The following is a 17880-nucleotide window of genomic DNA, read 5'->3' as shown; positions in this document are numbered from 1 at the left end:
GCAATTTGATTGATTTGAGAATGGGGCTTCGAGGTTGGTGTTTATCGACTTAATATTTTGGAAGACGTATTTTTTTTTGGCATGCCAGCAAAGGGAAAAAAATTTATCAAAAAATTATTTTATGAAGTAGGATGAATGCTACAGTAATAGTCAAACTCATACTTACGATTTCAAAGTAGCTCTACTTTATTTCGTCAAAACTTCATTTATGGTTTTGAAATCTTCCTGGTGGCGTCAGAGTGTAATGCGTCTGTAGTGTGTCGTTAGAGTCCCATGCGTCTTCGGTCATCTATTGTAACGTTCACCCATTTAATAAAATATTTTTTTGGATGTACTATTTTAGAATTTTTTTTTCCAGATGCATTATTTGATAAATTTAGCCAAGAACAAACACTTCAGTTGATGCTTATTTAAGAAATCTAGACGGTTTGAGTTCAACTAATGTATGGAATTAGTTACGAAACTAAAATAAAGATATTTTGGTACTTTTTCAAGAGTGGTTTGAGAATAACAAATATGTCATATTCATTGTTAAACATAGGATCACTTGTTCAATTGCCAAACATACCTAGAGCGTAGGTGTTCATGTTACTGTTCAAGCACTCTCATTTACAGCTGCTTTATTCTAAGACCAATATGCCATGTTCGTTGTCTAACTTGGTAACATTTAATATTGTATTAGAGAGGTGCCACAATCGTATATGCTACCCACATTTTTGATGGGCTGGAGACATGGGCAACGCACCTGGCTTACATCCAAGATGGTCAACTGAAGAGATCTTAGAAGTTAACCGAAACTAAGGAGTTGCTCTTTGTTGTTGAAGCCTGGCTTCGCTCTGAAACCAAGTCTGAGAAGAAGAAACCGTCGGACACCCTAGCCCAAGTTCGGAAGGCCTCGCCTCGTGCCACTTCTCCTTTCATGTCTTCGAGGCATGTGGCATACTACCATTGATCTCTCTGAATCCAGTTATTCTTCTATAACCTTTAAAGACCACAGCCAGGTATAGAATTAGCAAAGTTCTTTTGTATTCATCTTCTACTGACGTATAGTTGGCTCTGCCTCTGCTAGAAATTTTAAATTATGGTGTTATAATTTAAAAAATTAAAACATTTAGATAAAGTCATAAATTAATGCATAATATTAATACCCCGTAAATTGATGTATAATATGGCTAAAATAGAGGTGTAAAAGAATAAAACGTTGTTCGTGAATCGTTCGTATAATATTTGTTTATATTCATTGATTAATTTAAATAAATGACTATGAATAAATTTTTTATGTCCATTTAATAAATGAACGAACAAAAAATATGTGTTTAGTTCGTTTAGAGTGTGCTGCTGCTATCTCCATCGACAACCTCGGGGAAGCTCATAGAATGTTGCTTGAATTGACCCAAACGGCTTCTCCTTATGCTCTTTCTTGTGCCGAGAGGGTTGTCGCGTATTTCTCCAAGGCCATGCTAATATGGTTATTAATTCGTGGTTAGGGCTTTGCTCTCTGTTGATAAACTTCAAAAGCACTCATTGTGCTCTCCAAGTTTTCAACAATGTCTCCGTTTATCAAGTTCGATCATTTCACCTCCAACCAAGCCATCCTCGAAGCGTTAATTTCATCAACGCGATCGAGTTCATATAATAGACCTCGATATCATGCAGGGTTTGCAATGGCCGGCCTTGTTTCATATCCTTGCGACTCGTATGGAAGGGCCTCCGCATGTCATGATGACCGGCTTCGGCAGTTCGATTGAGCTTCTCGTGGAGACGGAAAACAACTCTCGAATTTCGCTAAACGCCTCGGGATGTCGTTTGAATTCCACCCGGTCGCGAAGAAGTTCGGAGAGATCGAGGTTACGACGGTACAACACGGAAGAGGGGAGACACTAGCTGTTCACTGGCTACAACATTCACTATACGATGCGACGGGACCCGATTGGAAGACAATGAAACTACTCGAGCAATTGGATCCGAAAATTATCACGTTGGTGGAGCAAGATCTGTCCCACGGTGGATTATTCTTAGACCGATTCATTGGGTCTCTCCATTATTATTCCACCATGTTCGAGTCCCTCGGGGCGTACCTACTGGCCGACGACCCCAACCGGCATCGCATCGAGCATTGCCTATTGTATAGGGAAATTAACAAAATATTGGCAATAGGAGGACCGGCTAGAAGTGGGGAAGACAAGTTCAAGCAATGGAGAAGCGAGCTCGCAGCGAGTAATCGCTTCGTGCAGGTGCCGATGAGCAGCAACTCGATGTCGCAGGCACAGCTGATATTGAACATGTACCCTCCGGCTCATGGCTATAGGCTCGTACTCGGAGACGGTACACTTAGGCTGGGCTGGAAAGATACTAGCTTGTGCACTGCTTCGGCTTGGACATCCCACTCCTCTCCATAGCTTTGTAAAATTCTCCTCCTCGTTCTTCAATACAAAAACGTTATTTAACGATTATTCTTTCACCAATCTTGTGGCTTTCATTTTTCAGCTTCCGATTCTCTTGCAGTCGGTCTAGTGGATGTAGTAAGTGATTGGGACGTGACGGTGAAATGTGAGGAATTGAAAGGCACAAGACGATGAAATATATATTATCTGCATAATTGGGGTTTTGAGAGGGAAAAAAACATCCCCTTTGCCTTTAAATATTGGATTTTTCGAATTCCGACACAACACAACACTCTCCACTACATAGTATTGTTTCATTCAACACTCCAATCATTAAAAAATTATAAAATGATTTTTTAATTAAAGGATATTATTTTTATAAACCATTCGACTATTAAAAACTATTCATTGTGATACAAACTTGTCATTTTTTGTTTAAAAAAATGATGGTAGTTTGAGCTGGATGTTAACCTATTGATTGGGATATGATAGTCATTTAAAATTCTGTGATCATATTACATCATATATCAATCAATAAATTAACGTCTAACTCAAATTATCATCAATTTTTTTATGAAAAAAAGAGATTTTAAAACACAATAAATAATTAGGAGATTATTTTATAATTTTTAATAATAATAGAATATAAAATATAATATTTAAGATATTTTACAACTTTTAATAATAGAAATATTCAATAAAACAACATATACTTTACCTGCAATTAAGAACTTGAGGTAAATGCAATATATTATAGGACTTCGGCTTTAGACAAATTGGGAATCTATGTCTACTTAGATATTGATGATTGTTTACCACCGCCAAACTGCTTTGTCACAATAATGTGTTCACATGGATATGTTTCAATATTTTGGGCCAAATTATGCTTTAAAACAAAATTTAAATTTTAGTAATTTAAATTTAAATTTTAGTAATTTAAATTTAAAGTAAAATTTAAATTTTAGTGCCAATATTTTTATTTTTTAAAAAATAAATCTTACTAATTAAACTTATAAATTTAAACTATTTCTCAATTAAAAATATTAGTTGCTTTTATGTATATTTTAAGCCTTACAGATTAAAACAATAATAATATTATTTTTTATTAAGTTAAGATGATTACAAAATAATATATGTTTTAAATACTCTCAACCATTTGAAGGTGAACTCTCAATCACTCTCATGTAGTCACTGGTGCTTGAATACATAACCTCTAAGAATAACAATAATTTTTTTAATAACGAAGTAAGTTGGTTTGTGCTATCATTTCAAATATATAAAATGTGGTGGTTAATAATAAGGGTAAATTACAAATTTGATAACTAAACTTTTTCGTCTCTCTTATTTCACTCACTGTACTTTAAATCTTTCAAATTTTCTTACTGAACTTAATATATTGAGTTTTTTTGACACTCAGTCGTTTCTCACTAACGACGTTATAAATGGGCTTTAGTATAGATGCAAAATGACGTCATTTTGTTTTTTTTTTTAAATGATTTCATTTTAACACTATTAACTATTTAACGACATAGTGACAAAAAAACCCAATGTATTAAGTTTAATGAGAAAATTGAAAACTTTTAAAATTCAGTGAGAAAAATAAGAGATAAAGTAAAGATTAGTGATGAAATTTGTGATTTACCCTAATAATAAAAGATTAAAGAAAATCGAGAGTTGAAAAGTGAGAAGGGAAGAAAGGGTCAGAGCAGGCAGAACACTTTCAATATTATAATGGGTAAAATACATTAAGGGCCACTAAGCTATTATAAAAATAATATTTTGGTAAATTAATTTTTAAAACTTACAAAGTATTCATTAAATTTGTTAAAATATTATAAAATAGTAATTTTGCTTATTAAATTATATACTTATAATAAAGTTACAGTGGCTATTTTATATCATTTTGATAAATTTAACAATTATTTTATAACTTTTAAATATTTATTGATCAAAGTAATTATTTGAACATAGTTCAACGGCCTATGATGTACACCCTATGATCAAAGAAATATATATTATAATCTGCTACTGTTACTTTGTCTCTTTCCCCTTATTGTCAAATCTCATCCCAGAAATTTCATCTTATTTATAATTTCCGGCAATTTCTGATTGTTCAAGCGTTTTTTTTATTACTCCATTTGATTACCGTTGGACATTTGGATTTGCCAGCTGAACCCTCAAGTCAATGTAGCTGCATTTTTCTCCTTAATTATGCTTTCCGTTTCAGATTTTGGGGATTTGGCTTTCGAAAATCAAACTGTGTAGTTGGTAAAGCTGGATATGGATCTCCAATTTCTCCTTTGATTTTTAAGCTTTATTTTTCCCTAAGGTTTCATTTTTCTTCTATAGTCAAAATCTTTGCCTTTTATTTTTGGATCTATTAGAGACTTGGAGTAATCAATTTGGTAAATCACTTAAGCTTTGAGGAAGTATTTAGATTATCCAAGTGAAGTTAGCTTATATTAAGCTCTTTAGGTTGTTATTGAAGATTGTCCCCTCTCCCTTTGAGAATGGATAATGTGATTGGTGGCAAGTTCAAGTTAGGAAGGAAGATTGGCAGTGGCTCTTTTGGAGAGCTCTATTTAGGTATAATATTCCAAAGCTCTCTTTGACGGCTTTCTTATTAACGGATAATATGTGTTATTTTTCTTTGATTTCTTTGTCAGCTTGTGCCCTTTTTTTCCTCATTTTTATGGGGTTTTTGTTGAAGGTGTAAATGTGCAAACCAAAGAGGAAGTTGCTGTCAAGCTGGTATGATGATATTTTCTCAAGGATGTGTTTTTGGTAGTGTTTTATGTTGGTCTGCTAATGGACTTATTTCTAGTTCTGGTATTTATAGTGATGATTGTGGATCCTTATACCCATAAATAAATCAATCTTTAGTTTTTCTTATCTTTGCTTTGTAATTCATTGTCTCTAAAATGCAAAAGAACAAACCTTTGGACTTTAAATTGCATTAAATCTTGGACATTGGCTAAAAGAACGATCAGTAATATGCCCTTTAGTTTAGTGATTGCTTTTGTTTTAGAAAAGGAGAAGTGGTTTTACTAACGCACTTATTAATTTGGTAAAGAAAGCTTCTTTTTCCAAGACATTGTTTCCTTATCTAGCCTTGTTAAGATTTATATTGTTTATCATTTAAGTATGAAGGGAAAGGACATTTGTTATTGCACCCATTTCCATTCTGAGAAGAAAAATGTTTCTTTTTTTGATAAAGAAGACATTGTTTCCTTATCTAGCCTTGTTAAGATTAAACGATTGCGAGGTGCATTTCCATTCTGCAGTTACTTAATCAGTTAATCTTTTTCCATTTGTTTTACCACCTTGACCTTTTTCTTCCTCTTCCTATTTTCAGGAATCTGCAAAGACCAAGCATCAACAGCTTCATTATGAGTCAAAATTGTATATGCTACTTCAAGGAGGAAGTAAGCATCTATTTTTGCTTCGCCCCCGCACCCCTCTGTCTAAAAAAATGATTTGGTCCTACATGACTTGACTATGGTCTTCTTTCCTTTACATGATTTTCACACCACTGGTTTAGGCTTGAAACAATTTGTTCAATAACATATTACAGATCCTTTTTTTTGGAACATGCTAGCATGTTATTTTTATCTCAAGATTATGTTGCTAGTTGTTTCTTGGATAAATCTTTAACTTAGCGAGGGTTCTCATTGATACAGCGGGTATTCCCCACCTCAAGTGGTTCGGAATTGAGGCTGATTACAAGGTCATGGTAATTGACCTTCTTGGACCTAGTTTGGAAGATTTGTTCAACTACTGCAACAGGAAACTTTCATTAAAGACGGTGCTGATGCTTGCTGATCAACTAGTAAGTATAAGGCTTTTTTTACAAAGGAATATGAGTTCTATCATATTTATATTCTCCCTGTTTAACTTTATTTATTTTTCAGATTAATAGAGTAGAATATATGCATTCAAGGGGATTTCTTCATCGTGATATAAAGCCTGACAACTTCTTGATAGGCCTAGGACGCAAGGCTAATCAGGTATTTAAAATTAGTCTTTTCTTGTATGTAATGTTAGCAGATAAACATATATTACATTGTTGGCACAGCCACCTTCAATTTTGAATTTCTGGTTATGATAAAATGTTATTTCATTTCTAGGTATTGGACTTTGTTATACTTGTAGAGTATAAAATATTATGGTATTAATTTTTCATTTTTATTATTACAGGTCTATATCATTGACTATGGTCTTGCAAAGAAGTATAGGGATCTTCAAACTCATAAGCACATCCCGTATAGGTGATTATTTTTTTGTTGACTTGTTAATTCCAAAATTCAGAGTTGAAGATCTCAAGATTGTATAGTTTTCGTCATCATGCATGACTATTGAGTTAAGATACTAGATAAGAGTTAAGGGTGTTACTTCTTGATCTGTTTTCATTTTTGGCTTTTGCTTTTCTCGTGGCTGCAACTTGTTATATTACCTTAGCATGTTGTACAATCCAAGGAAGATCATAGTGAAAGTTTTATCAGCTTTCGGAGCCCTTGTAAATAAAGAAAACTGACACTTGTGGCAATACCCACATCATGTGCTATTTTTTCTTTGGATGGCATTTTGTTAGCTATTTAACCATGCATGCTGCCTCTTTGGAGTGAGATCAGTCTGACTTAATGGAATTGACTTCGATACAGATAAAGTCATAAAGGTCTCTTTTGTTTTCGGTGGATTTGACCATGGAGTTGGTTCATATACTCTTGACTCTTAACTGGTTATAGATTCCAAATTGCCAGTCAAATTAACTTATCTTCCATCTGTACACTTATACTTAGTTTCCATCAATTCTCACTATCTTGTTTGCTCAATTTTCTCTCTTTGCCAAATTACCTCCTTTATATTAAGTTCATAGTCGGTAAAGGTGTACTGAGTATATAGTGCAACCTTGTACCAAATGCATTTGTCTGTGAAACAACTCATCAAAATCTTTGCTGCAGAGAAAACAAAAACCTTACAGGCACTGCTCGTTATGCAAGTGTGAACACTCACCTTGGAATTGGTGAGTCATGTTACTTCTGTGACACAACTAATAACATTGAATCATATATAATGGATGCAAGTTTCCTTCTTTCTTTTTATTAATACTATCTTCTCTTTCATTGGCAGAGCAAAGTCGCAGAGATGATTTGGAATCCCTTGGTTATGTCCTTATGTATTTCCTTAGAGGAAGGTTGTTTATATGATAGCCCCATGCTGATTTCATTCAGAGTTTTATGCATTTCCGATGAATAATGTTTGATTTTTTTCTTGTTACTGAATCTTCGTTCTTGGTTTTCCTTCATATTGATTTTGATTTTAGTTCAGTTTGCACAATTTCTTTGCTTCAGTCTTCCTTGGCAGGGGCTAAGAGCTGGCACGAAAAAGCAAAAATATGATAAGATCAGTGAAAAGAAAGTCTCAACTCCTGTAGAGGTGTGTTTACTTGCACCATCCTTAGACAAACTGGTTTCCTTTGGGAAATCCGATTGAGTTTTACTAGCCTGGTGTAGGAATTGCTAGTGCTTTATCTGTATCTGTCTCTGGTCAGGATTGATATTTGTTGTTCTCCCGTCCCATTTTTATGGAATGTTCAATGATATCACTATAAATCTTTTTTAAGCAATTTGAATTCTTTGATGATACATTGTTCTTCATGAATTGATGTTTCGATAAATAGTTTTGAGATTCCTGTTCTTTTGAGATAAGATTAATGCAAAAGGCAGAGAATTAAATTCTTTGATTTTTATTATGGTGAAGTTTAATTTTGACTTAACTAGTAAATGGAACGTTTAAGGTAAAAATTTGATAAAGGGAATACGTACATAAGGCTAAGTTATGGTTCTCATGTGGTCCCAAGATTTCAGTGTTAGTCCATCTTATGATTATTATTCTTTATTCGTTGAGTAACATTGGTGTATACATGTTTTACAGGTGCTATGTAAGTCATATCCATCTGAGTTTGTATCATATTTTCACTATTGCCGTTCTTTGCGGTTTGAAGATAAACCAGATTATTCCTATTTGAAGAGGCTTTTCCGAGACTTGTTTATAAGAGAAGGTTAGTTATCATCATTAGGTTAGTTATCATCATTGTTTCTAATTGCTATGTAGCCTGTGTTCTTCTTCTCTTTCTTCATGGAATGTGAAGTTCGAATCCCCCTCCCTTTAGTTGGTTAAAAAACTCATATTGCTGCAGGTTATCAATTTGACTATGTTTTTGACTGGACCGTATTGAAGTACCCGCAGATTGGTGGCAGCACCAAAGGGCGGGTAAGCGCTTATAAACTTCTTGCAGTCAGTTACCGTCATCTCGAGAATATCACTCAGTTTTTCCACCTGTTTCTCAGCACTCCAGTGGAAGAGCAGGTTTAACTGCAGGAGCAGCCATTGGAAAACCAGAAAGAATCTCAGGTTTTATTTGTTTAAAAAAACTAGATTTCTCGATAGGTCGTATAATCATATACCTTTTTTTGTGGAACTCAATTATTTGATACTGAACTATTTGGTTTACAAGATGGTCATGCATTAACTATTATGATGTTAAACTAGCCTCTATGCATTCATTTTTTGGAATCTCTTATGGGCTATTCCACTTGATAACAACATTCAGTGGGAAGAGAGATTCGGGATAGATTCTCCGGTGCCATTGAAGCATTTTCCAAAAGAAATGTTTCAAGTACTAGCCCTCGTCGTGATCATTCTAGACACAAGACTGCTGAGGGTGCAACATTATCAAAGCATGCGGTGAGCTTTAATTTCCAGTCACAATTTTCTTTATCTTAGCCTATGCCTTGTTTGCTGTTTCAGTGCATTATATGATTAGATGGCATTAATAACAACAATCTCTTCTTTCCGACACCCTAATCTCCTGTCTCCTATTTTCAGCAACCATATTCAGAAAAAAGACGCAGTTCTTCTCGGTACGGTAGCATTTCAAGGAAAGCTGTAGTAGCAAGCAGGCCTAGTTCGTCCAGTGAACACAATGACATCTCGCAAAACCGGCAAGTATCAAGTGCTGGTCGCGCGTCTACCGCACAAAGACCCCAACTTGCCTTCGAGTCCAAAACATCCAGTCGCGCCGCTGCTGTTAGAAGTAGCCGTGATGATCACCCTCACCCTCTTCGAAGTTTTGAGCTCCTCTCGATAAAGAAATGATGCAGCAGTTTATCAGTTGTAAGCCGATGTTTTCAAGAACTTCCGATCTCGGTTGTAGACACCTTACTTCGACCAACATCTTTCGAAAACTTTATTCCTGAAAATGTCGAATCGAATTACTAGATTGATTCTCTTTTCGGCTTAGTTCGGTGTTCATTTTAATTTGCTTAAAAAGCAACCCTAACTTCTGTAATTCATGGTTCAATTCCAATAAGCAACAATCGAGATTTGTGTCTGGTACTCCATTTGGAATCCATAAACTTATATAAACACTTTCAGAAACCCTTGCGACTAGAGAGCCCAAGACACGAATGGCCGAAGATGGGCAAGAAGGAAATCCAACGGCTAAGCATCATTCAAAACAATACTAGTAAATAATTTTCATCTACGGATGTGATTACCAATGGCTAACCCAAGTAGACCGTATGTTATACACACACACACTTCAAAAACACTGAAACGCTCCACGAGCTTCGTTGTTTCCTTGCTATATTTCCTCTTCCTTCACCTCTCCTCTCCACCCATCGGTTTCCTTTCTCTTTCTCGCTGTAAGAAAATTACGATCATGCTAATCCTTTTGTACTTCTTCCTTATTATTAATTTATTGTTCGAATAGAAATAGCTGCGGCGATATTTCTATCCACCGCTGTTCGAAACGGTAGTAGGCAGAGGAGTTGCTGCCCGGAGTAAACCACCGAAATGGGGAAAAGAAAGGAAAAGAGGAAATATTCTAAAAAACCATATACATCGGACCAACTCGTCCCCGTCCCCATCGCCTCCCCCACTCCTCTTGTTAATTTATCCCTCAATTCTGTAAGTTTTTGTTTTTATTTCGCTGCACTACTTTTTCATTCTAATAAAAAATGGATATCGGGTTACAGGTGTTGCTTTATGATTGGTGGTTGTGCACGGCGAAGCCCCGAGATTTAGCTGTTGGAGGGTTTGAATGCAGAGGGTACCCTTGATAACTTTCCCTTTAGTTTTTTGTTCTTTTCATTTCAATAAATATGCATATACTAATATCAGTAGGAAAGAGGAGAAGGGATTTACTTTTTATCTCAAGCACATGGATTTAAATTGCGGTTGTGTTTATCGGTTCCAGACATAGCCGGTGCTATTACGGGGATTGCATATATCGCAATCATCCAATAGATGGCTCCACTACCCCTATATGACGGTTGCTAATTGCTATTGCGATAGCAGGCCACTATTTATATCCCTGCTCAAGCATACTTGTTAGACATAAAACACTTGTAAATTTCGTATGAAAAGTTGTTTTTGTGTAGTGGCTTTTTAATAATGGTATTAATGAGGTAATGGATGGCAAACAGGAGACAAGGACAAAGAGTGATGTACTCGGCAGCCATCGCCAAAAGACATGATGCCACCACTCTTGAAACTACCGATGGCATCATGGTTGCTATCAGCGGCTTCATCAATACCTCTCGTACACTTGAAAATGGCTTTTCACCTAAGGTCGAGTTTCTCCTTGCGCTGCTATTCATGCTTATCCTGTTAATATTTGCCAATAATATCATCTTATCATATCCCTATGCTTGAAACTGCCGATGGCATCACAGTTGCCATTAGTGGCTTCATCGTTACCTCTTGTACGCTTGAAAATGGCTTTTCATCTAAGGTTGAGTATCTCATTGCACTGCTATCCTTGCTTATCCTGTTAATATTTGCCAACAATTGCATCTTATCGTATCGCTAATAATAATACTATACTATATTATCTTCTTTAAACCATGCTTTTGCTTAAATTTTTGCTTCTTTGGGACATCTCTGTTTCTCCCTTTAGGCAAGAATTGGAGCTCAAATTTCTCGATCTTAACCTCTTGCAGGTTTGCGGCCATTTCCTTTTTGGGTTTCCATATGATTGGGAGGAATACGCATCACCTTCAGAAGCTTGTTCTTCTAATGAAGAATCTGTTTGTCATGGCAGCAGTGCAATTTCTTCCCTGCCACCTTCTTTAGACAAGCTCCATGTCCCTGCTGCTAGGATGCGCGATCTTCTGATGTTTTCTGCTGGAGACTCTCAAAAATTGGTTTTCGATCACATGCTGCAGAAATTGAGCTCCCATGATTCTCAAAACGCAGTTATTACAGTCGGTTCAAACACTGGAAATAAACATCCAGAAGTACGTCCTTATTCTGCTGCTGATTGTGAAAATTCGAATTGCCAAAAGAAGGTTAAGGTTATCGAGAATGATAATAATACGTCGTGTTCAAGGAGTAAAACAAGAGTGGAATCCAAGGAGGTTCAGTCAAGGATTGGCGTAGGCAGCATTACTCAAACTATAGGAGTTAAAACCAGAAGCTTGATACGGTTGAAGCAGAAGAGAGATTGTCTTCATTCATTGGACTCCCAAGAGAAGAGCATTGCAGGGAAAATCTACTGAAAGATAAACATGAATTAGTATTGTGTCTATCATGTAAAGAAGTAGGCTACTGATACCACAGAAAACCAATTATCTCGGTATGGCAGCACTTCGAGGAAAGCTGTAGTAGCAAGCAGGCCTAGTTTGTCCAGTGGACAGAATGACATCTCGCAAAACCGGCAAGTATCAAGTGTCGGTCGCATGTCTACCGCACAAGACCCCAACTTGCCTTTGAGTCCCAAACATCAGTCGCGCCTCTGCTGTTAGAGGTAGCCGTGATGATCACCCTCACTCTCTTCGAAGTTTTGAGCTCCTCTCGATAAGGAAATGATGCAGCAGTTTATCAGTTGTAAGCCGATGTTTTCAAGAACTTCCGATCTCGGTTGTAGACACCTTACTTCGACCAACATCTTTCGAAAACTTTATTCGTGAAAATGTCGAATCGAATTACTAGATTGATTCCCTTTTCGGTGTTCATTTTAATTTGCTTAAAAGCAACCCTAACTTTTGTAATTCATGGTTAAATTCCAATAAGCAACAATCGAGTTTTGTGTTCGGTACGCCATTTGGAATCCATAAACTTATATAGTACTCCACATTCAGAAACACTTGCGACTAGAGAGCCCAAGACACGAATGGCCGTAGATGGGCAAGGAGGAATTCCAACGGCTAAGCATCGTTCAAAACAATATTAAATATCATTAGCCAAACGGATAAACTTATAGAAATTATGGTTAACGGTTAAGGTTACTGTTACGAGTTTTGATAAACGGTTAACCGTTAAGAAATTAAATTTATAATTATATTTCTAATTTATTATATTTTTACACAAATAACTTAACATAGTTTTCTATTATTTATAATTTATATATATTTAATAAAGTTTGTATACAAATAATTTAATTTATATATATATATATATATATCATTTTTATTTTTATTTTGAAAATATAGAAATTTTTTACACCAATATAATTATGTGTTTAATGTTAGGTACATATTTGGAGATGTATATAATTACACTGATGTAAGTATGTGTTAAGTGTTATATTTTTTTATTTTATTTACTTATAACGGTGTATGGGTTAAGTTATATATTTTATTGTAGTATGAATTATTAAAAAAATTGATAAATAATTGTAATAGCTTAACCTACAATTAACCTACAACTGAACCGTTAATAATGATTAACTATTAGCAGTTAACCGTTTCTTAACAGTTAGGTTACGGTTAGAAAAATCTCATAACCGTTATAACGGTTAACCGACCGTTTAGGCTAAACGATACGGTTAACCGTCCATGAACATCCCTTATACAACTTCAATAGGAGTGCATTCCCATCTTGGTACACTTTCACGGGTAGTTAAAACTATTGACCCTAAGCTTCATCAACACCTTGGTATGTTATATTAGTTCGATTTACCGTTCTACTTAACACTGACCTTTTTTTGCCATCTTTGTAGTTTACACTTCTTACTACGTTCAACTAAAACCCCGATATATTTGTGTGACAGAGGGGAATATTTGTTAGCGTTTCAACTATTAAAAGTTACAAAATAATCATTTGATTATAAAATATTACTTTGTTAAGTCTCTCAACTATTAAAAGTTATAAAATAACCACCTCATTATTCATTATGTTCCAAAATCGTCTTTTTCGTAAAAAAATATACATACATAATTTAAGACGTTGTCACTCCTTTCACTTAACCAGTCAAATGATGTTACATATAGCCATAATTAATCTTAAACTAAATTATTTTCAGCAAGACATAAAAGAAAGAGTATAAATATCTTTTGTCAAATTCTGTCATCAGTTCATATATTATGTATATAAATTTATCCTTTATATTTTAATTTAGTCAATTTTAATATCTATACTTTTTAAAATTTAAAATTTCAATCATAACTCGAATGGTACAATATAATATAATTAAAATGCATGAACTTAAAATGATCGAAGAGAAAAATAAGAACTAAATTTATAATTTATGCATAATCGAGAGACTAACAAAGAATTTTGTTTAAAAAAAAAGTTAATTGTTAATATTTGGGTCAGGACTAAAATTCCAAAACCTAAAATGTACGAGATTAAAAATATTGTATAAAAATACAATGACGAAGTTCACAATTTATACTTAAAACGATGACTAATAAAAGGGTTTAAAAATGGTAAATTATGCATTTAGTACCTAAAATATCGATTTTAATCCATTTTAGTACCTAAACTTTTACCTTTTACAAAACAATACCTAAAGTTTAGTTTTTGTTTCATTTTAGTACCCCATTCAAAATTTAACATTAAGTTTTGATTTTTTTTTTGAAAGTTTAGGTATTAAAATAGACCAAAACTGATAGTTTGGATACTAAACGCGTTAGATTTTTAACGGCGGTACTAAAATGAAACAAAAACTAAACGTTGGGTATGATTTTGAAAAAAATTAAAAGTTCAGATTCTAAAACAGACCAAAACTGATAATTTAGGTATTAAATGCATTGTTTACCCTAAAAATTGTATCCGAAACAATAATCTGTATGTTCTTACTAAATAAGACAATTTGTTAAAAACTTCCGAAACATACATCTTCTGATCCTAAACCCTAAATTATCGTTAAGTCATTGTTATTTAAGATTGCATTTCCATTGAATTAACGCACCTTTCGCCTTAAAACAGAAAGTTCCCTTCCTAATAAGCACACATTTTCCCTAAACAGTCCAACTTTCTGACCCAATATTATCATTTTTATTATTATTTTTCCTCTATTTAAGGTTCAAGAAACAAAATCACCGTCCCCCCCTCATTTGCATTTTAAATTTCTTTGCACACCTGCATGTGTTTTTCGCATGCATGAAGACCAGGCATGCTTGTTCTATCACACAACCTTTTGTTCCTTCCCTGAAGGTGAAATGTGTTAGCAGGGCAAATGTTCCAAAGCTGTAAGAGAAAAATATATATGTATCTCCTGTGTTATCTGAATTCAAGAATCTTGTACGGATATGTTCGTTTTTTTAATGTATTTGAAGGATCATGCCTTCGTCGATATGCGAATATATGGAAGATATGATGATGATTTTTCTCTTTTTCTCAGTTTTCAGATTCAGATTTGAAAGCTTGATTTGTTCCACATCCATATGCTGATCTAGTTTAGATATCATTAAATCAAACATGATGAAAGGGTTGCTAAAAGGTCTTAAATACTTTACTAACATATTTGGTATGTATTTCCATCTCTCCTTATGACACTATAAGAAGCAAATATATATATACATACACACACATATATATATATGTATGACACCAAGAGCAAAGAACCACTGGATTAGTTTGGTTTTTGAGTGGTTGGTAATAAAGGCAAGAAGTGGGTGAAACTTGTTTTTGCAGAAAGCGAAAAGAGCCTGAAATGCAGATTGGTCTGCCAACAGATGTAAAGCACGTGGCTCATATAGGATGGGATGGTCCTTCAACAGTACAGTCTAAACCTAGCTGGGTAGTTCACTCAAATCTAACTATAATTATATTACTACTTGGATGGATATAACCTCTAAAGATCCTATGTTCGATACTAACCCGTCCCATACTTGCATCCATGTTCGAGTTGTAAAAGTGTTCCATCTTGTTCTTATAACCACAAAATCAGAAGTTGTCAATACGATGAATGGTTATATTTCTGACTCTTTTTCTTTAATTACATGCAGATGAATGAGTTTCAAACACCAGCAGGAGGGTTTCAGACACCACCTTCAGCTCTTCGAGGTACAAACAAGAAATATTTTGGTTGCATCATTTGATTCATTTGTATATATGCAATCGTCATTTTGGATATAATTTTACAGATAACAATAATTTGAGCCGGAAAGGCTCGAGGGGTAAAAGTTCTGCGGCAAAAGACTCGCCACAAGTGCCAAAATCATCGAAGCGCACTATATCCACAAACGGGAGTGGAGCCTCTTCAACAAAGGAGAAAACAGAGAAATCAAAGCAATCAAAGAAGACTAGAAAACCCAAGGACTCGAACCAAGCTACCGAGTCAAAAGAACCAAAGAAAAGTAAGCGAAAGAAGGTGAAAGAGTTGGTCGGTGAAGGAAGCTCGAGGCGGTCCAAGGTCACAGAGTCGGATACTTTTTCCGAAGCAGGGTCCCAATTTAGTTTTGTTTCGGATTTAACAGAAGGGGAGAACAATTGAGTTGAGGAGTTTTTTGGTCAGGGGGGGGGGGGGGAGTGCTCTTTTGGTTGGTATATAAACATATTGGTAAATTTTATGACTAGCTAGTGTACCAGTCTCTTTTTACTGCAGCAGAAACCAAGAAGAGTTACAGATTCTTCCTTAACGTTTTAAGTTTCTTCTATTCATGTCTCCCACATGCGGGAAACCTTGTATGATAACAGAGTCTGGGGGTATTCATTTTAAATATAAACTCGTATTTGATATTTATGCGACATATATCTGAGTACTGGGGTAAGATATGATTAATCTTCAAATGTTTAGTAATTAGAAATCAAGAGTATGGAAAGCATTACTTGTTTATGCTTCCCTGACTCAACTTCTGCTTTTTTGCATAGGCGTCCGTTATCTTCATCGAGGATAAGGCTTGGGGATTACCTGCCTTGAAGCATATAAAACCCCTGGTCAAAAGGATTACAAATATTATTATTCCAACCAAAAACATAAGCAAAACTCTAACACCCTAGACCAGTACGACACACAGTCGACCTATTTAAGGTGCTATACGGAATCACCGACGTGGCTAACCAACTTATTCTTACTTTATTGCACTTTAAAACGACTCTTTACATCTGAGAGCCCTCAAAATATATGGATACATATGTACTGACTATTAACTGACTTTACAACTCAATACAACTGAATTTATTAATATACATGTCATTTAAGAAACTTGTGACGTACTCTGCTCTACACTGGATCTGGACATCGATCTCTCTAAAGCTTCTCAACTGTTGGATTTGGACATCAATCTCTCTAAAGTTTCTCAACTGCTGGATCTACTAATCTGCCCACGGAAATATTCGAAAGCTCAGCGTCACACTTAACAACTAAAACATACTAAAAGTTTGTCACTGAAATGCTCAAGCTACTAAGTATGCTGTTATCCGGTCAACTGGTTTGTTTTGTTCTGCTTTAATGAGTATACTCGTATACTCATTTTTTATTCTATGGTAGACATCATGGTGCGGCTGAGGGTTCTGCATCTCGTAGCTCGCACACCCCTCTAGTCTACCGAATATGGCCTCCGTAATCTCTGCATCGGACACCACACTCTCAACTAGCCCACTCCTTGAGTGTCGGACCTTGCGCCCAAACTAGTCAACTTAAAGTGCCTTGTGCACTTCCTAAGTATATACAGATTGAATCTATACTTTCGACTCTGCTATATTTTCTAAAGGAACCCGGGTGTCCTGGTCGTCTTCCCGAGCATTCAAACAAGGCTAGTCTTATTTTACCCTTCTTTATTCTCGTTTCTACGTTTGAAATTAAACATTAATAAATGTTCTCACTTGTAGTCTTATTTGAGAGAAATATAAGCTTTTGGGAAACATCACTTACATCTATACTTTCTCTTGACTTAAAGCCCATTTCTCAACCTTAGTATCGATACTCTCGCTTGCCTCTACACTTACTCGTGCTTTAAAGCTCAAACCATACCCTTAGTATCGATACTGGTCGTACAGTATGAATACCCTCTCTGCAGTATCGATACCCTACAGCTATTTCATCCATTTTAACCCAACTTTAAACACCTTCTATAGCACTTATTCTAGTGTTTTACATCTATTTGATCCCATTTATGGTCATACTATGGGTATAGAGCCTCTCGGGTAACGTTTTGGCCAAAATAAACTGAAACTACCGATACTAGCCCAAGAGTATCGATACTCCTGCAAAAGTTTCGATACTTTATATAAGTACCGATACTTTTAAACATTCTATTCTGCC

The 17880-nt window shown here is 35.2% G+C and overlaps 3 protein-coding genes and 1 pseudogene across 3 annotated transcripts; all 4 read left to right on the top strand.

Moving 5' to 3' along the window:
- The first annotated feature begins 1310 nt into the window (after nt 1-1310).
- LOC120153348 lies at nt 1311-2399 on the top strand (annotated as a pseudogene).
- Nucleotides 2400-4469: 2070 nt separating this feature from the next.
- On the top strand, nt 4470-9732 carry LOC120153196 (casein kinase 1-like protein 6). Its single transcript, XM_039165200.1, has 14 exons — nt 4470-4970; nt 5095-5135; nt 5740-5809; nt 6065-6213; nt 6296-6391; nt 6582-6652; nt 7346-7407; nt 7515-7578; nt 7736-7820; nt 8319-8445; nt 8584-8657; nt 8735-8798; nt 8998-9131; nt 9273-9732. Exons 1-14 carry the CDS (start codon nt 4895-4897, stop codon nt 9540-9542), a joined length of 1383 nt encoding a protein of 460 aa, XP_039021131.1. The 5' UTR covers nt 4470-4894; the 3' UTR covers nt 9543-9732.
- A 343-nt stretch (nt 9733-10075) lies between these two features.
- LOC120153347 (protein EMBRYO DEFECTIVE 1674-like) lies at nt 10076-11947 on the top strand. Its single transcript, XM_039165321.1, has 4 exons — nt 10076-10355; nt 10424-10497; nt 10874-11018; nt 11390-11947. The coding sequence occupies exons 1-4, from the start codon at nt 10242-10244 to the stop codon at nt 11945-11947; spliced, it is 891 nt and encodes a 296-aa protein (XP_039021252.1). The 5' UTR covers nt 10076-10241.
- A 3118-nt stretch (nt 11948-15065) lies between these two features.
- Nucleotides 15066-16184, top strand: LOC120153269 (CRIB domain-containing protein RIC7-like; the record flags this gene model as incomplete). The annotated part of the gene is made up of 4 exons (XM_039165256.1): nt 15066-15145; nt 15309-15414; nt 15623-15701; nt 15761-16184. Coding segments are annotated over 4 exons (615 nt in total), but the record flags the coding sequence as incomplete, so codon positions are not given.
- Nucleotides 16185-17880: the final 1696 nt, after the last annotated feature.

Source organism: Hibiscus syriacus, unplaced genomic scaffold (assembly GCF_006381635.1).
Source record: "Hibiscus syriacus cultivar Baekdansim isolate YM2019G1 unplaced genomic scaffold, ASM638163v2 tig00111099_pilon, whole genome shotgun sequence".
NCBI lineage: Eukaryota > Viridiplantae > Streptophyta > Magnoliopsida > Malvales > Malvaceae > Hibiscus > Hibiscus syriacus.
Note: the sequence above shows the minus strand (reverse complement) of the source record. Positions and strands in the feature narration are given on the sequence as shown.

Bases quoted from the DNA above. Each gene is read 5' to 3' on its own strand.
- LOC120153196 (XM_039165200.1), top strand. From the start codon at position 4,895: ATGGATAATGTGATTGGTGGCAAGTTCAAGTTAGGAAGGAAGATTGGC. The intron at 5,136-5,739 runs GTATGATGATAT...TCCTATTTTCAG, and splicing joins AGGAAGTTGCTGTCAAGCTG to GAATCTGCAAAGACCAAGCA. The intron at 7,821-8,318 runs GTGTGTTTACTT...CATGTTTTACAG, and splicing joins AAGTCTCAACTCCTGTAGAG to GTGCTATGTAAGTCATATCC.
- LOC120153347 (XM_039165321.1), top strand. From the start codon at position 10,242: ATGGGGAAAAGAAAGGAAAAGAGGAAATATTCTAAAAAACCATATACA. The intron at 10,498-10,873 runs GTACCCTTGATA...GATGGCAAACAG, and splicing joins GGAGGGTTTGAATGCAGAGG to GAGACAAGGACAAAGAGTGA. The intron at 11,019-11,389 runs GTCGAGTTTCTC...AACCTCTTGCAG, and splicing joins AAAATGGCTTTTCACCTAAG to GTTTGCGGCCATTTCCTTTT.